Source organism: Crinia signifera, chromosome 12 (genome assembly GCF_055691185.1).
Source record: "Crinia signifera chromosome 12, ASM5569118v1, whole genome shotgun sequence".
NCBI classification, from domain to species: Eukaryota; Metazoa; Chordata; class Amphibia; order Anura; family Myobatrachidae; genus Crinia; species Crinia signifera.
In genome coordinates, this window is record NC_139228.1 from 19,438,792 (window position 1) to 19,455,078 (window position 16,287).

General features: G+C 44.9%; 2 protein-coding genes and 1 long non-coding RNA gene across 8 annotated transcripts in view; 1 reads left to right on the plus strand and 2 right to left on the minus strand.

Annotated features, from left to right (window-relative positions):
• SNAP23 (synaptosome associated protein 23) overlaps nucleotides 1-824 on the minus strand; it is a 31,851-nt gene extending 31,027 nt beyond the window's left edge. The window contains exon 1 of one of the 2 annotated variants that reach the window (XM_083167542.1): nucleotides 674-824. The gene's annotated coding sequence lies outside the window, so the exon portion shown is untranslated. The remainder of the gene's footprint in view (nucleotides 1-673) is intronic. The other variant, XM_083167543.1, reaches the window with a different exon arrangement.
• Nucleotides 825-5,578: 4,754 nt separating this feature from the next.
• RACK1 (receptor for activated C kinase 1) lies at nucleotides 5,579-12,110 on the minus strand. The gene is made up of 8 exons (XM_083167063.1): nucleotides 11,904-12,110; nucleotides 10,402-10,573; nucleotides 9,862-10,009; nucleotides 9,360-9,455; nucleotides 8,472-8,582; nucleotides 6,729-6,869; nucleotides 6,080-6,190; nucleotides 5,579-5,773 (listed from the first exon to the last, which is right to left on the minus strand). Exons 1-8 carry the CDS (start codon nucleotides 12,010-12,012, stop codon nucleotides 5,708-5,710), a joined length of 954 nt encoding a protein of 317 aa, XP_083023189.1. The 5' UTR covers nucleotides 12,013-12,110; the 3' UTR covers nucleotides 5,579-5,707.
• A 49-nt stretch (nucleotides 12,111-12,159) lies between these two features.
• The window catches only part of LOC146050176 (uncharacterized), a 135,371-nt gene continuing 131,243 nt past the window's right edge, over nucleotides 12,160-16,287 (plus strand). For 2 of the 5 annotated variants that reach the window (XR_014466272.1, XR_014466276.1), the window contains exon 1: nucleotides 13,799-13,912. This is a non-coding gene — a long non-coding RNA (uncharacterized LOC146050176). Of the gene's footprint in view, nucleotides 12,208-12,248; nucleotides 12,303-13,798; nucleotides 13,913-16,287 lie in introns of those variants that run through there. The other 3 variants (XR_014466275.1, XR_014466274.1, XR_014466273.1) reach the window with 3 other exon arrangements.

Sequence of the window (16,287 nt, forward strand, 5' to 3'; positions counted from 1 at the left end):
CATTAATATTTAAAGAGTAACAAACAGATTTTACAGTGAATGGAATCATAGACCCAACAGCTGATCAGGTCTTGGAAATAAATTAAATCCAACATACATACTTACATACATACAACTGCCAGGCATATGTCAAGGGAAGTAACCTGCAGAAACCCCCAAAACAAGATGTGGCCCAGCACATTCCCCTACCTAACACTATGGTGACATCATCACAGGGTATATAGACACTTTGCAATGGTGACATCATCCCATACACACACTATGCAGCTCTCATGACTGTAGGTTACCACCCACCCTAGTATACAGGAACTGTCAGAGACTGCTCTGTGCTAGGGGGTATCAGTGGCAGGTGAGGGGGGGCACTGTCCCCCATACACAGGTAGCCCCTAATTGCTGTCCTGCAACAGCAAGAACAGGAATACAGAATAAAGCACATTATATGATTATATGGCAGGTACAGCACACAGGAGACGCCCAGCTGTCACCACACAAGTTGGATGGGAGTCCTTGTGAGGAAGGGAAGCTGTGGCTGCATGCTGAAACTTGTTGTTCTCCAGCTGCCGGTCTCAGCCTAGTAACAAGTGGCCGCTGTAGCAGTGAGTGGAAGTCAGCAGAGTCCACCCCATGTTACGCTGCGCTACCCGTCCGCCAGCCAGCGCCAGACACAACTCACCCTGCACAGCAGCCCTCGCCCGGCCGGGTACGCCAGAAGTAATATGGGCGCCGGAAACCGTCCGTGAACGGCTGTGAAGCAATTTCAGACAGAATTCCCCGAGCCACGCCCACGTCACACTTCTAACCAATCACAGCTGAGCCACCCAGGGACCAATAGCGGACTCCGTGCACCGTGAGTGACAGGTGGGGGCTCAGATGGCGCCTCTGGCGGTCAGTCACAGGACAGCTGGGTGGATAGTGAGGGGTTTATTTATACCACTTTTCAGACAGAAAAACCCGGGCATTTTCCAAATACAAAAACCTGGATAGGACTCAGCTGAAAGCTCAGACACAGCACAAAAAAAAGTGAATATCCCATGTCGACCCTTTTCACAAGTACCCTTTTCAGATCGCAAATGCAGGGTCGGACCTGGGTCAGGTCAGAGACGTTTATAACGCATTATCGACCTGGGTTATTGCAGGGTTGGAGCATTTAAAATCAGCCCGGGTCACCCATGTTAAAACCAGTGTGATGTAATTTTTAAAGTACTTTATTGGTCTCTAAAAGAAGAGCAAGGAAATAATCCGGATCTGCAGTTTTAAATGCACAATAACCTGAGTATGACCCATGTATAACCCTTCTTTTTTCCTGGGATGAAATACCGCCTCATTTGACCCGGGTTATTGACTGGCGCTTTCACATCGCACATCGTTCAAGCTGAATCAGCAATATCCGACCCGGGTTATTTGTGCAATGTGAAAAGGGTAACAGAAGCCTGATTAATGAGAGAGGTGTGGTGAAAGGGGGCGTGAGAGGAAATGCCTGATGGGGCAAGATAGCAGGGTGGAGCCAGGTGATGGTGGGTGAGGGGGTGACAGGGGGAGTGGTGACGGGATGGCAAGAGGGGGTGAGGTAACGGGGATGACATGACAGGGAGTGAGAGGCGATGGTGGAGTGAGGTGGGGGGGAGGCAAAAGGAGGCTAGTCTCATTCTTATAAGCTTTGTCCATCCTCCTGTTTACCAATGCCAGGCTACCTTGCTGCCCTGCAGCGTGCTGTCCATCTCCAGCTACCACTCCCCATCACCTGCCCCCGCCTGCTCCCCATCACCTACTCCCGGCCGCCTCTGCCACTCACCATCTCTTGTTCCCCAGTCGCTGTGACGCTCACCATCTCCTGCTCCCGGCCGCCGCTGCCGATCCCTATCTCCTGCTCCCGGCCGCCGCTGCCGATCACCATCTCCTGCTCCCCTGCATCTACAGTGTGCCTTTCTGTGTATTAATCCCAGAAACCCAGCAACCTGGGTTTTTAATATTAAGATCAGGGAAAAACCCTGGTAAATTCCATGGTCGAAGCCCTGCTATGTTAGATCCGGGTTGACCCTTTCAGACAGAAAAAGCCTGGAACAGGGTAATTCCTGGGTTTTGTTTGGTCTGAAAGGGGAACTACTAGATGGGAGTTCTAGTGAAGATGAGATGTTGCCCATAGCAACCAATCAGATTCTATTATCTTTAGATCTAGAAGATGCTACATATATAAGTAGAATCTCATTGGTTGCCACATCCCATTTTCAAAAGAACTTCTATCTTCGTAAACTTCCCCCTAAAAGCAGTAAAGTGGTTACAGAAAATTCCCACCATGACCAGGCAAGCAGCCCAGAACCAGTGCACACCAGTAACAGCTTTTATTTTCTATTGTCATTTTCTTTTTTTATTTAATTGTTATTATACCACCATGGAAGGACCTCAGGCCACAAGGGGGAAGGATCAGGTGGTTAGGTGTAAGTAGGGGGTTGTACCATAACAGGCTTGGCATGATACTCCTGGGATAACTTCTGCTGCAGAGCTACTGATGGCATTGTAAAGCTGGCCATACATCTACAGATCGATTGTCAGATTGGGCTGGTTGGAACAAAAACCTGGTAATGGATGAGAGTAAATGACAGTTGACCATTTGCTTTGAAACGCTGGAAAACTGCCAAAATCTGTCACTCATCCATTACCAGGTTTTTGTTCCAACCAGCCCAATCTGACAAATGATCTGTAGATGTATGGCCACCTTTAGATAATGTTGTCATCTTATGAGTCCCTGGGGCCCACTCATTACGGATCTGGGTGGTCTGTGACAGCCCAGGATGTCATTGCAATAGCAGCAGCATTTATGACTTTGTAGATGCAGGGCCAGGAGCTCTGTAAGGAGCCAGGCCCTGCAATCTGCTTTGCCTGCTCCCAGGGTGGGTGTATGCGGGATGCATGTCCAGCACTGACCACGATGCAGTGGCTACATCCAGGGAGGGTTCCAGGGCAACCCTCTGCCCAGCCGGTGGTGCAGAGTAGGTCATAGGTTATAATTGCAAGGGGTAATATGTGGAAGCATTGCATCACTCATTGTAACCCATGGGCATCACGTACAGCAGGGGTGTCCAAACTTTTTGCAAAGAGGGCCGATTTGGTCAGGTGAAAATGTGTGGGGGCTGACCATTCAGCCTAAACCATGAATCATTTCCCCCAGTCTGCCCCCCGTGTATTTTCCCCTGCCTGACCCTATGTCCCCCACTCTGCCTCCAGTCACTGTATGTCCCCCAATCTGCCCACATTCAATCTATTTCCCCCAGCCTGCCTCCCCTTCCCTGCATGTCGCCCAATCTGCCCCCATTCACTGTATATCCCCCAGCCTGCCCCATTCACTGTATATCCCCCAGCCTGCCTCCCCTTCCCTGCATGTCCCCCACTCTGCCCCCATTCAATCTATTTCCGCCAGCCTACTCCCCCCTTTTCTGTATGTCCCCCCCACTCCGCCCCCATTCAATTTATTTCCCCCAGCCTTCTCTGCATGTCCCCCACTCTGCCCCCAGTGTATTTTCACCTGCCTGACCCTCCTTCCCTGTATGGCCCCTTGTGTAAGCCGGAGGATTTGAGAAGCCAAGCAGGCACCACAAGGAGAGGAGACAGAAGCCTGAGCTTCCCACTCCCTCCATTGCTGCTGAGTCTGCATGCTGCTGACCCCCCCCCACACATACACTTACAAGAAGGTGCCGAATCGTGGCTGCTGACACCCGCTCACCGCTGAACACACACGGTAATGAGCCCCCGCCTCTACAGTCCTGCGCTGTGTGTCTCGCATCTAATACTCAGCCTGCTTCCAGCAGGAGGCTGTGGGCCACTTAATATGACATCACAGGCCGCAATTGGTCCACGGGCCGGACTTTGGACATGCCTGACGTACAGTCTAATGGTTAGCATTACTGTCTCACAGGGCTGAGGTCATGGGTTTGATTCCCACCATGGCCTTAACTGTGCAGAAATTGTATATTCTCCCCGTGCTTGCATGTTTCCTCCCACATTGCAAAAATACATTGGTCGGTTAATTGGCTCCAAAAAAAATTAACCCTGGAATGTCTGTGTTTGTACATGTGGTAGGGAATATAGATTGTAAGCTCCACTGGGGCTGGGACTGATATTAATGTTCATTCTCTGTAAAGCGTTGCAGAATATTTGTGCGCTATATAAATCATGCCAGTAAATGACATTTAATCTCTTGATTACTTGAAGTTTATAGGACAAATGAAAATCTATGCTAAACTGTTTATCTGAAATTATATCACAGAAAAAAGTGTCTTGACAAATACAATTACAAAAATATAGAAAAGAAACATTTGAAAAAATTGTGTCCAAGCCGAGATGCTTCACTGAAGTGTCACTACTGGTTGTTGTTACTGTGACCAGATTGTAGCGCCGCTCTAGTGGAGCAGTGAACCATTGGTTTTTCCAACATAATATTGGTCACAAGGGCAGCTAATGAGATTGGTGACAGATTTAGACACATTTACCTCAGGGGAGCATGGACAGTGTAATGGTTAGCATTGCTACCTGACAGCAGAGGTCATGGGTTCCATTCCCACAATGGCCCTAACTGGAGTTTGTATATTCTCCCCGTACTTGCATGCATTTCCTCTGTGTACTCCGGTTTCCTCCCACAATCCAAAAACATACTGGTAGGCTAATAGGTTTCCATCAAAATTAACCCTAGAACGTCTGTGCATGTATATGTGGTAGCCAATTTAGATTGTAAGCTCCACTGAATAATCAAATGCTCTGTAAAGCGCTGCAGAATGTGTGCGCTATATAAAAGTATTACGATTGCTTTTTTAATTAAGTTCCTTTGACACATTATAAAGTAATCCCCGTATTTTAACAAGATCTTAATTAAGTTTGAAAAACATGCAGGCAAGGGAAAAATGTAAGGGTCTTTGTTAGCAAGTAAGATAATTACTGAACAAGCAATAGATACACAAACACGGTCTGTTGGTGGTACTTGAGGACTACAGTCAAGAATCCCTGGTTTATCACACACCATCACCAACTCCATTAAATACTTATGTGGAAGAAAAAGTGTGTCCGCACTGTTATCCCTGGATATACAGCAACCAATCTTCCAGGTGCCTATAATCTGTTGGGGTAATTCCACCCAATGGTCTCGTCAGGGTGCTGTATGGGAACTTAAGAACCAGCTAATTATTAGTCCAGATTTTTGGACCAGTTCAATCCTATGTACCACACGTTCCTCTTCATGTATATTCCGCTACAGCAGTAGCGAAAAGCAGCACCAGTTGTTTGTAGGAGCAAGACCTGTAAAGAACCCACTCTACTTATGATTTGGGATCATGTACCGCGCCAACTCCACTTTCAACCCAGAGTATACCTTGTGGTGTTGCCCACATTTGGTGAATAAAGTTTGCATTATCTATCCTTACACTATAAGTAGTCCAGGAGGACTTCTTACCCAAAGGTGTACACTTTTTTTTTAGAGACCTAGCAAATTACAATATTCAATTCCAGACATTGTCTTTGGACATAAACCACATAAATAATATTAAAGTAAATTATAAAATCTGTTCTGGACTCATAATATAGGAAACATGGACATTTTTATAGCAACATTTTTTATTAGAGTCACAGGTTGATATTACAAGAGTAGACTCTACTGCAAACGCAGTTTTGAGCTGGTTCTTTCAAACAAAAAAAGTGTCTCCTTGTTCAAGTCCGATAAGTCTTATCGGGTTCCAATGGTCACTTGCCAGACTCTGATCAAGTTGTCTGTGTAGCCAGCGAAGAGAGTCTAAGAACATGGAAAATAGAATCAGGCGCATTAGTCAAATTAATAAACTCACTTTAAAAAAAAAAAAAAAAAATGTACCATCCATATTTATATTGCCTTAATGTACCCATATATGCTGTTTACATACTAAAAGCAGTTTTCTGCGACCAATGTCTACAAATGAGACTATGGTGGCTGTAGCCAACCGCGCATTCCAACTATATTAAGCCACAATTTTTGTTGTGGAACTTGTTTATGCCAAGTACGTATGAATTAAACAGCATTGGTTAAATCCAAGTTGAAATACAATGAACAGAAGCCCATTACCTGTCCATCGGCTGACCAGGCCAGAGAAGTACATTGTGGCGGCTCAGCTTTGCTGCTTGAACTGATCACTTCCTGCTTTAGTTCATCTACAATGATCTTACCCTCAAGATCCTAGAGAAGAAAAATCATGTCAGATACAGAAACAGACAATGGTTTATCATGTATGAGAGTAGCCTTGCTCAGCAACAGCCTCTGAGTTTCAGCAATGAGCATCAGATGGCATAAGAAATCATCACTGCAAGAACTGGAACCTCAAACTTGCTAACATGTGAAAATGTTTGCATTTAGAACTCTGCAATTGAGGACCCATATAGCAATGCTCACAAGCAAAGCCCTCTTCCCTCATGTGCTTTTCCTTCTTGTTTAAATCATCTTTGATGGTACCAAACCCTGGGGTTTTCTGCCACCCTGATACTTATTCAAGTGTCACCTGCTAATGCAGCAGTGTTTGTGTCCTGTACTTGTCTATTATATTAAAAGTCACCGTTTTGCTTATTCGTTTAAGTACTGTGTAATAGGGTGCTGCAGTTCCCTTGTACCATAAATAATGGATAACTGTTGGCTTCATACATTCACTTTGCAGGTGTACCAGGAAGCCCCCAACATGGCAAAGGTTGCGGTATCGTCCCAGTAAAGTCACAAGACATACCCAGATTTTGATGCTTGGCCCAGTGGCAGCACACAGCCAATAACGGTTAGGGCTGAAGCAGAGGGCATTAATGATGTCTCCACTATCAAGGGTGTACAAGTGTTTGCCCTCGTTCAAATCCCATAGCATGGCTTGTCCATCCTGGAAACAAGAAAAAAGGTAAACTGTAAGCCAAATGCAGAACGGACAATATGAAGTGCAGCTTATACACAGCTATATACATGCACATCGTCAGCCAAAAACATAACGATCTCCCACTCTTAAAGGCCCCCATACACAGTGAGATTAGGGCCAGATTTCACCCAACTCAAGTGAAATCGGGCTGTGAAAAATAGCAGAAATCACACATGTAGACATCGCACCTGACCCGATGCAGACCCATGCACATCGGATTGGAGTCGAGAGGTCGGACGGGCTGAACACAAGATTTGCTAAAGCTTATGTGCAGTCCGGAGCAGGGCTGCAGCAGGCAGGGTATGCCAGCAAGCGTACCAGGAAGCTGGGTAGCGGGCGCACTTAAAAAAACAAACAAAAAAAACATACAAATGAATGGGTAGCCACTGATTGGCTGAGACCTGTCTCAGCCAATTAGTGGCTTCCAATTAATTTGGATGGGTTTTTGTACGCCTGCTGACCGGCTCCCTGGTACCCTCGCTAGCGTCCACCGAACCCTCCGCCTGCAGCTCCCCCTAGAGTTGCATGCAATTTATCACATGCAAAACTTAGCACATGAAGTGCGTAATCCTGTGTGACCCCTCCCGGGGAACTGCCGAGACAATCAGATCCGACTTGCCCTTAGAACAGGTGGGACTAATGTAAGGGAGCCATAAGACAATCTTATCAGCCCACTCAAACTTGGCAGCAGAAACCTTCTCAGAAGTATTATGCATCAGCCAGCTACAGACCTCCAATTCTAGATAAACTACGGGCCAGTGCCATTTCTAAAAATTGAAGTTGTAGCAAGGATAAGAGGGCAGTGGTGGGCAAGGTTAATCTTTGAATGCCTGACAACACGACAACCAGAACCAATAGAAACACTGGCATTAAGTTCATAATTTAAACTCTGGAAGATTGCTTCAGAATTGTGTATGGTTATTTAACATAAGACTACAGAAGGGGTCATACACAGGTTTGGACTTTCGTATACAGGCCACAATTCAATTCAGATAATGACAGTCTACAGTTGTGGAAGGGCATGCTGAGATGAGCAGTTCTGCAGCACCCGAGTAGCATGTTAAACATCCCTGCTCTGGTGTGCCTTCTAAGGGGATAGAGGGAGTATGGAAGGGAAAGCAACAGTAACCACAGATGACAATAAAGTACAGAGTCATGAGTCTAGTGCCCTAACCCAGCATATGCAGTTACCCTGCCATTGTCAATAAGATACCAGGAGCGGCTTTATGAAAAAGTCAGTGACTGATCAGAAGTTCAGAAAAGCAAGCAGATTAAAGCAGTAAATGCTTCAAGGCTGCTGACTGTCACCAGTTAGTGCCTGAGTTTCTGAACAGAACACATCCCAAGCAGCTCACAATTAGGCCTATTTGCTACTGGGTCTCACTTCTCCCTAGGGAAAACTGTTAAATGAACAAGCTTACAAATATAGGCTGAACTTCAACCAATAAAACCAGAAACTTACACACTTCAGAGGTATCCTTATACAACAAGCTTATTTAGATTAGCAAGTCCCTTCTCACCTATAAGAATTGAAAACTTATTCAAAGTTGCCCCAACCCCTGTTCTCACCTTGCCCCCAGAGGCGCAGAGTGATCCATCAGGTGACACAGTGACAGTGTTCAGGAAGCCACTGTGACCAATGTGGTTGGTCTTTAGTTTGCAGTTAGCCAAATTCCACACCTGTAATGAAAACATGACATGAAATTTGCAAGATGTGAAAGACCCGACAATAGATTACTCAGGGGTAACATTGAGTAACTGTCTAATAGGAGAAAATGAAAGTGAAGAGATTGATGCACATTTTACATTACATGCGATACGGATTCAGCTCTTCTCAGAACTAATGCTGGTCTCATTTTTCTATTCAATACTCAAACAGTGACCCAAAATCTTATCTACATAGCTGTATAGCACATCTATTGGATACAACTAGCAAAGACCTAGCATTCAGTTCAGTCCTGGGTACAGCTGATCTCCGCATTGATCCGTTATAACATTGAAAAGATTTGTTATAACACTGCTAATAGATAGTTTAGTAACACTTTGTATACATAATACAGTAAGACAACACCCTCTATACATGAAAGATACAGCTTCCTGACCCCCTAAATCCTCAGTTGGAAAACATTAAACCAGTTAAAAATATAAGTCTCCAATCAGTGCGGCAAAATCAGGGAATGTAAACAAAGCCTTTCTCAGAGGCACCCTGGTCATAGATGGATGCCCATTAGCAGTTCCCATTAGGGAAAACATCTGCTTACATGTTTAGGGGTGTAAGAAGGCTGCTACTAAGAATACCAGAGAAAAAAAAAAAAAAAGGACCAACTACCTTTACAAATGTTAAACATGCAGGTGAAAGATGCTAGACTACAAATGTGGTGGACTTATCTGCACAAGGATTTCTATACCATGTCTTCCATGAGCAGCTGTAAATAACCGGACATACAGAAAGCCTACCTTCACCATCTTGTCCCAGCCACAGGATACGATGATGGGATTGCTGCTGTTGGGTGAGAAACGGACACAGGACACCCATTCTGAATGAGATTCCTCCTGCAAGATATAAAGTTTAGCCTTTAAACATGACCGGCAACATTTTCAGAGGAGATACATGTTAGCTTCTCTAGTCCCATCATAATTGCAGGATTGTCAGCTTGCTTGATACAGTTTCTAGAAGAAACACTCAGACAGATTCTCTAATCACAAGGACCAGTTGGGCCATATTGGGGTAAATGTATGAAACCTGGAGAATTGGTATTTATCCCCATACAGAATGTTATGTGCAAGGTGATAATGCACCAGCCAATCAGCTCCAATATGTAAATTGATAGTTAGGATCTGATTGGCTGGAGCATTAGCACCTTGCACATAATGTTCTTTATGAGGATAGATACCACTTCTCCAAGCGTCATACATTTACCCCCTAGTTACAACCACCCTACCAGCCAGCCATTCCTACCTGCACTGTGTATTTACACACTCCCAGCGTGTTCCACAACTTGATTGTTTTGTCACGGGACCCAGACACAATTTGACGGTTGTCTGCAGAGAAAGCCACACTCAGAACGTCCTTGGTGTGACCCACAAAGCGTCTTGTGGTGGTGCCACTGTAGAAAGTATGAATAAAGATAAGAGTCAAAGCATCAAAGACTAGCTTACTACCGTCACCCCATATGCATAGACATGGCATATATAACAAAACATACCTTCACAACTATTGCAACTTTAACCTATTACAGAAGCCATGATCCTAAATATTGAAACCTTAACTTTGTATAGAATTGACTAAGCTCCGTTATGGCAATTCCCGTCTGACATACCTGAACCAATACTCCATAAAGCTTAACATTTGTTATAATAAAGGCATCAAAACTGATGCATAGTGGAGACTGTTTCCATTACAGAATACCCTGAGGAAGTGATGAGGTGCTAGAAGACCAACACTTGAGCAACTAAGTGATAACCTACTAACCAATCAGCTTCACCCGGCAACACTTACGTGGTAAGGTCCCACAGCCGCAAAGTCCCATCCCAAGATCCTGACAGCGCAAACTGCCCATCAGAAGAGATGACAACGTCACTGACAAAGTGGGAGTGACCACGCAGGGCACGCTGGGGGACACCATAGTTTGTCTCATCACGAGTCAGCTTCCACATAATGACAGTCTTGTCTAGAAAAAAAAAAAAAAAAAAAAAGGAAAAAAGCTTTAGAACATAGCAAAAAAAAAAAAAAAAAAAAACTTATTTTAAGCATTGCATGCAGTAATAGGCTGCACCATAAAAGTTGTGTTCTACATTGGCATTATGTACTTAAGGCAGAGTATCCTAAACTCCACCATTAAAGCACAGGTTTTAATGGGAAACATGCTTGGACACAGGTAACTTCATCAGCTCAGTTAATTGAGCTAACATCTGTACCCAAGCACAGATCTTTCAAATCTGAAGTATAACCGTTATGTTTAGTAAACATAGGTACCTGCTTCCATTTAACATAGTTATGCTTCAGTTAGGTTTCAGCTCAATAGTCAGGCACCCAACATTCAGTATTTAAACATAAGAATCCCAACTGTTCAAATGCCTGACAGTTGGGATACCGACTGACAGGGGCTATCCTGCCTCAAGAGGGTCCACACCCACTTTGAGGGAGAATAGAACCTGTGGCAAGTGCAGCGAGCCCACAATGTGATTCTTTGCACCCCCCCCTTGCCAGAGTACCGGCGGTCAGGATTTCAATGTCAGTATACTGGCCATCAGCATCCCATCATACCACAATGACTCCAGTAAAAGCCATTACCCAACCAATAACATGGTTATGACAAGAATACAACACTTATGACAAGTCCACATACTGAGAACCGCACATCGTCCAGGAGAGGGACTGATGCGGGCCAAGAGAAATATGGGGGGGGGGGATGACAGGAAGGGGTGAAGCAGAGCTGAGAAACAGTACTGACAGATTAAGAGGGGAGAAGTATCAAATTTTCAAGAGAAGAGGGACATACATACCCCATAGCTGTCATATAGCTAATCAGAAGCATTTGACAACTTTGTCCCAAAAGAAAGTTACTGGAGGGGGTAAGTATCAGAAAGTTAAAGGGGAAACGAGACACCCCTGAAGAAAAGATAACAAACAGGAGAGGGCACCAGGCACAGTAGATACCATACATACTGTACAATAGCACAGACAGTGACTGCCCATCAGGGGAGGCCTAGCTATGAGAGTACCTGCAGCAATAACACAATCAGCTACCGGGGTATCTGCAGCAAAAACACAATCAGCTACGGGGGTACCTGCTGCACAATGTAAACACTAGCTCTAGGGCTACTCATCAGTACAGACAGGAAGCCCATATGCAGCAGCACACACGGGGCACCCCGGCGGCCATTGCTACAGGCCCAGGTCACAGAGCAACCCCGTAATACACAGACAGAGGTAATCACAGAGAAGCGGCAGCAGGCCGGGAGTGTAGCAGTACGGATGCGAGTACACATGTATCTCACCCCGGGAAGAGCTGAGGATCATGTCCGGGAACTGCGGGGTGGTTGCTATTTGGGTAACCCAACCATTATGACCCTTAAGGGTCCCCCGAAGGGTCATCTGCTCGGTCATGGTCGCTATTTGCCCGGGGACGCTCCACCGGAGAAGGATGGAGGGGGATAGCTTAAAGCGGGCCTACAGAGACCGGGAAAAGGCGGAAATGAGGCCAGACGTGGCTTATATACACAACGTGAACGCGCTGACGTAAGCGCGTTAACGCGGAAACGCGTCAGCAGACATCCACAACATGGCGGCGCGCTCGCACAGGTAACGCTGTAATCTGACGAGTCATGTGACCAGTTGAATCACATGGCTCGCTGGGCGGGCTCTGAGTCCTGTCTGTACTCTGTAATGTATATTCTGTGAGTGACTGATTTCTCCAGTCCAGTGCTTGTTATTCAGGGCTATTTTCCTGCAGGCTCCAGCAGGAACTGTGGTCCTTATTCTAGTTCTTACTCTTTCTGACAAAATTAGATGGACAAAACCATGTGCACTGCAGGTGAGGCAGGTGTAAAACCCCACCCAAATCTAATTATCTCTGCACAAGTAACACCTGCCTCACCTGCAGTGCACATGGTTTTGTCCATCTAAGAAATATTTTGTCAGAAAGAGTGAACTAGAATAAGGGCCACAGTTCCTGCTGGAGCCTGCAGAAAAATAGCTATATATATATATATATATATATATATATATATATATATATATGTGTGTGTGTGTTACTGTATAGTACACAAGTTACTGGGGCTGACTGTTTTTATAAGGATGGCCATCAATGCATCTACAACAAAAAAAACATTGCTTGTCTATGGTTGATGTTGAATATTTTTACTATTGATAGGGTGAGAATCAGTTGGCTTCTGGCCATCGATGGTACAGAATCACCCAATGACTCTGAGTTTTTTCTACAAGGTGCTGGGACATGTTGCATAACTCAACCCCGTGACTAAGCTCTGTTAGATGCTGGCCACACATCAGACCAACTTTCCTCCAACCAACCAACTATTTGGTTGGATGGAATAAAAACCTGGAACTGGATAGGAGCAAATGTAATTTGTAATTAAGTCATTTGTTTCTCAAATCTGAGAATGGACAACAATTGTCACTCAGACAATGTACTATAGTTGGACCTATTTTCTTTAAACTATTTCACTGAATGTTTTTGTCCATTCCTCCTGAGTTTGTGAGCAAATTGCTTATTGGCATTTGACCTAATACAGTACCAGATTTTCAGTCCAACCAACCAACTAGTTGTATGGTTGGAGGAAAGTTGGTCGTATGTGTGGCCAGCATAAACTCTGTTAGTAGACTGGCCACACATCAGACCAACTTTCCTCCAACCATCCATCTAGTTGGTTGGTTGGAATAAAAATCTGGTACTGAATAGGAGCAAATGTAATTTGTAATTAAGTAATTTATTTCCCAAATCGGAAAATGGACAACAACTGTCACTCAGACAATGTACTGTAGTTGGACCTATTTGATTGAAACAATTCCACTGAATGTTTTTGTCCATTGTCCTAAGTTTGTGAGCAAATTGCTTATTGGCATTTGCCCCCATACAGTACCAGATTTTCAGTCCAACCAACCAACTAGTTGGATGGTTGGAGGGAAGTTGGTCTGATGTGTGGCCAGCATAAAGGTGCATGGTGTATGGGCCTTTAGGAGCTGATTGATTGGAACTTTATCTAGTTGCCCTGCTTTCATAACTACCCCCCTAAATTTCAATGTATTGTATTCTCCAAGGCAGTCCACAGGACCCAAACAGTTAATGTTTCCCTGGTCTATCCACAGAAGTGTAATAATTAGCTCCACCTGTGGATCTTTGATGTGTCAGTTGTCTAATGAGAACACCTGTGCAGCTGCTGGGTATTCTGGGATATGTGTTTGGTGTCCTGAGGGCAGTCTTTGAGAACCACTGATGTACAGTGTAATTAGCAGCACACACAAACATGTACTGGGTTTCTTCATTAAGGTAATAATGATAGTTTATCTTTTTTTGAATGATACCTTAAAGTCCTGTTTTATGCGATTGTTGACTTTAGGTTGCTGCAGCCTGAACCCTTCCCTAATGGGGAATACACAAGGTGCTATATGAACTATCAATATGGACTGTATAGAATGTGTAGTCAATCAGCTCCTACCTGCCATGTCACAGACTGTGTTTGAAAAATGTCAGGCAGGAGCTGATTGGCTGGCTGTTTATCACTCTCCATTTTATCTCTTTTGAAGCTTAGAGAATCTGGCCCCATATCCGTAGAAAATAATACATATGGCATTGTGTGTATACAGCTTGCCATGCTTATGTGTGTGCCACAATGGGGTTGGAATCACACGAAAATAAGACTGCAGGCTGCACAATTTTGAATAGATGTTACTGGGAACATGATATGTAACTGGCACTGCTGGGGACGTGATGTGTAACTGGCACTTACTGGTTATATGATGTGTAACTGGCACTTTCTGGGGACGTGACGTGAAGCTGGCACTTACTGGGGACCTGCTGTGTAACTGGCACTAAAAATGTGCAAGAAAATGATTGCTTAGCATTCAAATTCTGTGACTGTGATTGTACAGAAACTTTTGTTTCATGTTTTAAAATATTGTTTCTTTGGGTTTAAAACATGTTTTGTTTTGAAATCTTGTTTCTTTGGGGGGTTCCAAACATTGTTTCATACACAAATAACATCTATTTGTGTGTATTTCATATGTATGATGTGTTTTTACAACAAAAATGCATTTTGTGTACTCCCTTTTTTTTTATCAGAAAATTTCACATATGCATTTTCCAATGTTGTGGAGACAATAAAAATGAATTGATTTGACATAGTCCCGTCCTCAAGATATCTCATTTGAAATATAAAAATATTCCACAATAGGGAATAATCCATTATCCACAATGCTTCTGGTCCCAAGCATTTTGGATGAGGGATACACCACCTGTATAGTCAAAATTGCACCTTTTAATCATGCAAATTTCTGGTATTGTAATATTGGGGCAGATGTATTACGCCTTACCAAGAGATAAATGTAAGGGTGATAAAGAGAGATAAACGTCCAGCCTATCACCTGCTAACTGCCATGTTACAGGCTGTGAAAAAAGTCAGTAAGGAGCTGATTGGCTGGACGTTTATCTCTCCTTATCACACTTGCATTTACAGTATCTCTTGGTAAGGCTTAATACATCTGCCCCATTTTCTTATTAAACCTTTGAGTGCCAATGTTGCTGTGAAAGATCCTCAAAATACTCACAGTGAATGAGTCGGGCGGGGAGTGTGGGAGGTAGCGCCGTGCGGGAGATGCATAGCGAGGTGGGGGTCAGAAGTAGCCGGGAAGGGGTGCGAGGTGGCGCTCTACAGGAGTCGGGTGCGAGGTGGCGCCGTGCGGAAGGAGCCGGACGGAGGGTGGGAGATGGTGCCGTGCGGGAGATGCTGGGCGGGGAAAGAAGCAGGAATGACACCACGAAGCCTGCAGGTGCCCGCCCCGCGTCCTGCATGACAGTCAGACCGTCCATTCACACAGGCCGCCAGCGAAGTGCCTGGCCTGCCTGCCTGGGACAGAAAGGAAGGGAGAAGGCGGACCCGGCTGGCTGCCGCTGCTGCTAGTGAGAAGTACTACTCAGTAGTACTGTACACAATAAGTTTCAAATGTTTTATTTCATTTTTTTTCTAAATGTTTATCTGTCATACAAATGTAATGTTTGCTGCCATCCTGCATGCTGTACTGTGACTATTTAATGGCGGTGATGGGTGATCATTCCATTAGAAACTAATGGAGCGATCACCAATTACAAATAGTCACGCCGGCGCAGCATGCCGCATCGCAGCAAATATTTACATGGCTACATTGTCCTGCAGACCCCACAGCCAGCACCAGCAGGGTCTGCGAGAAGCGTCACTACTAGGATGATGTTGCACTGGGCCAATAGAGCCCCCCCCCCCCCCATTTGTTTTTAATTTCCAGCCCCAGTGTTCTGACAGCATATTGTATAAGGGACATTACGCTGTGTTGTAGAATGTGTAAGGGGCATTGCGTGTCGCATAATGTGAAAGGGGCATTACGGTGTGTTTTATAATGTGAAAGGGACATTACGGTGTGTTGTATAATGTGTAGGGCACATTGCGGTGTGTGGCAAATTGTGAAAGGGGCATTGCGGTGTGTCGCATATTATGTAAGGGGCATTATGGTGTGTGGCATATTGTGTAAGGGGCATTGCGGTGTGTCGCATATTGAGTAAGGGGCATTGCGCTGTGTGGCATATTGTGTAAGGGGAATTGCGGTGTGTCGCATAATGTGTAAGGGCATTACTGTGTGTCGCATAATGTGTAGTGGGCATTGCCAGGGGGGCCC

Excerpts from the sequence above, each read along its gene's own strand:
- RACK1 (XM_083167063.1), bottom strand. The coding sequence starts at position 12,012 with ATGACCGAGCAGATGACCCTTCGGGGGACCCTTAAGGGTCATAATGGT. Across the intron at positions 10,010-10,401 it reads CGGCTGTGGGACCTTACCAC|TGGCACCACCACAAGACGCT; the intron begins GTAAGTGTTGCC and ends TACTTTCTACAG. Across the intron at positions 8,583-9,359 it reads GCTGGGACAAGATGGTGAAG|GTGTGGAATTTGGCTAACTG; the intron begins GTAGGCTTTCTG and ends TTTTCATTACAG.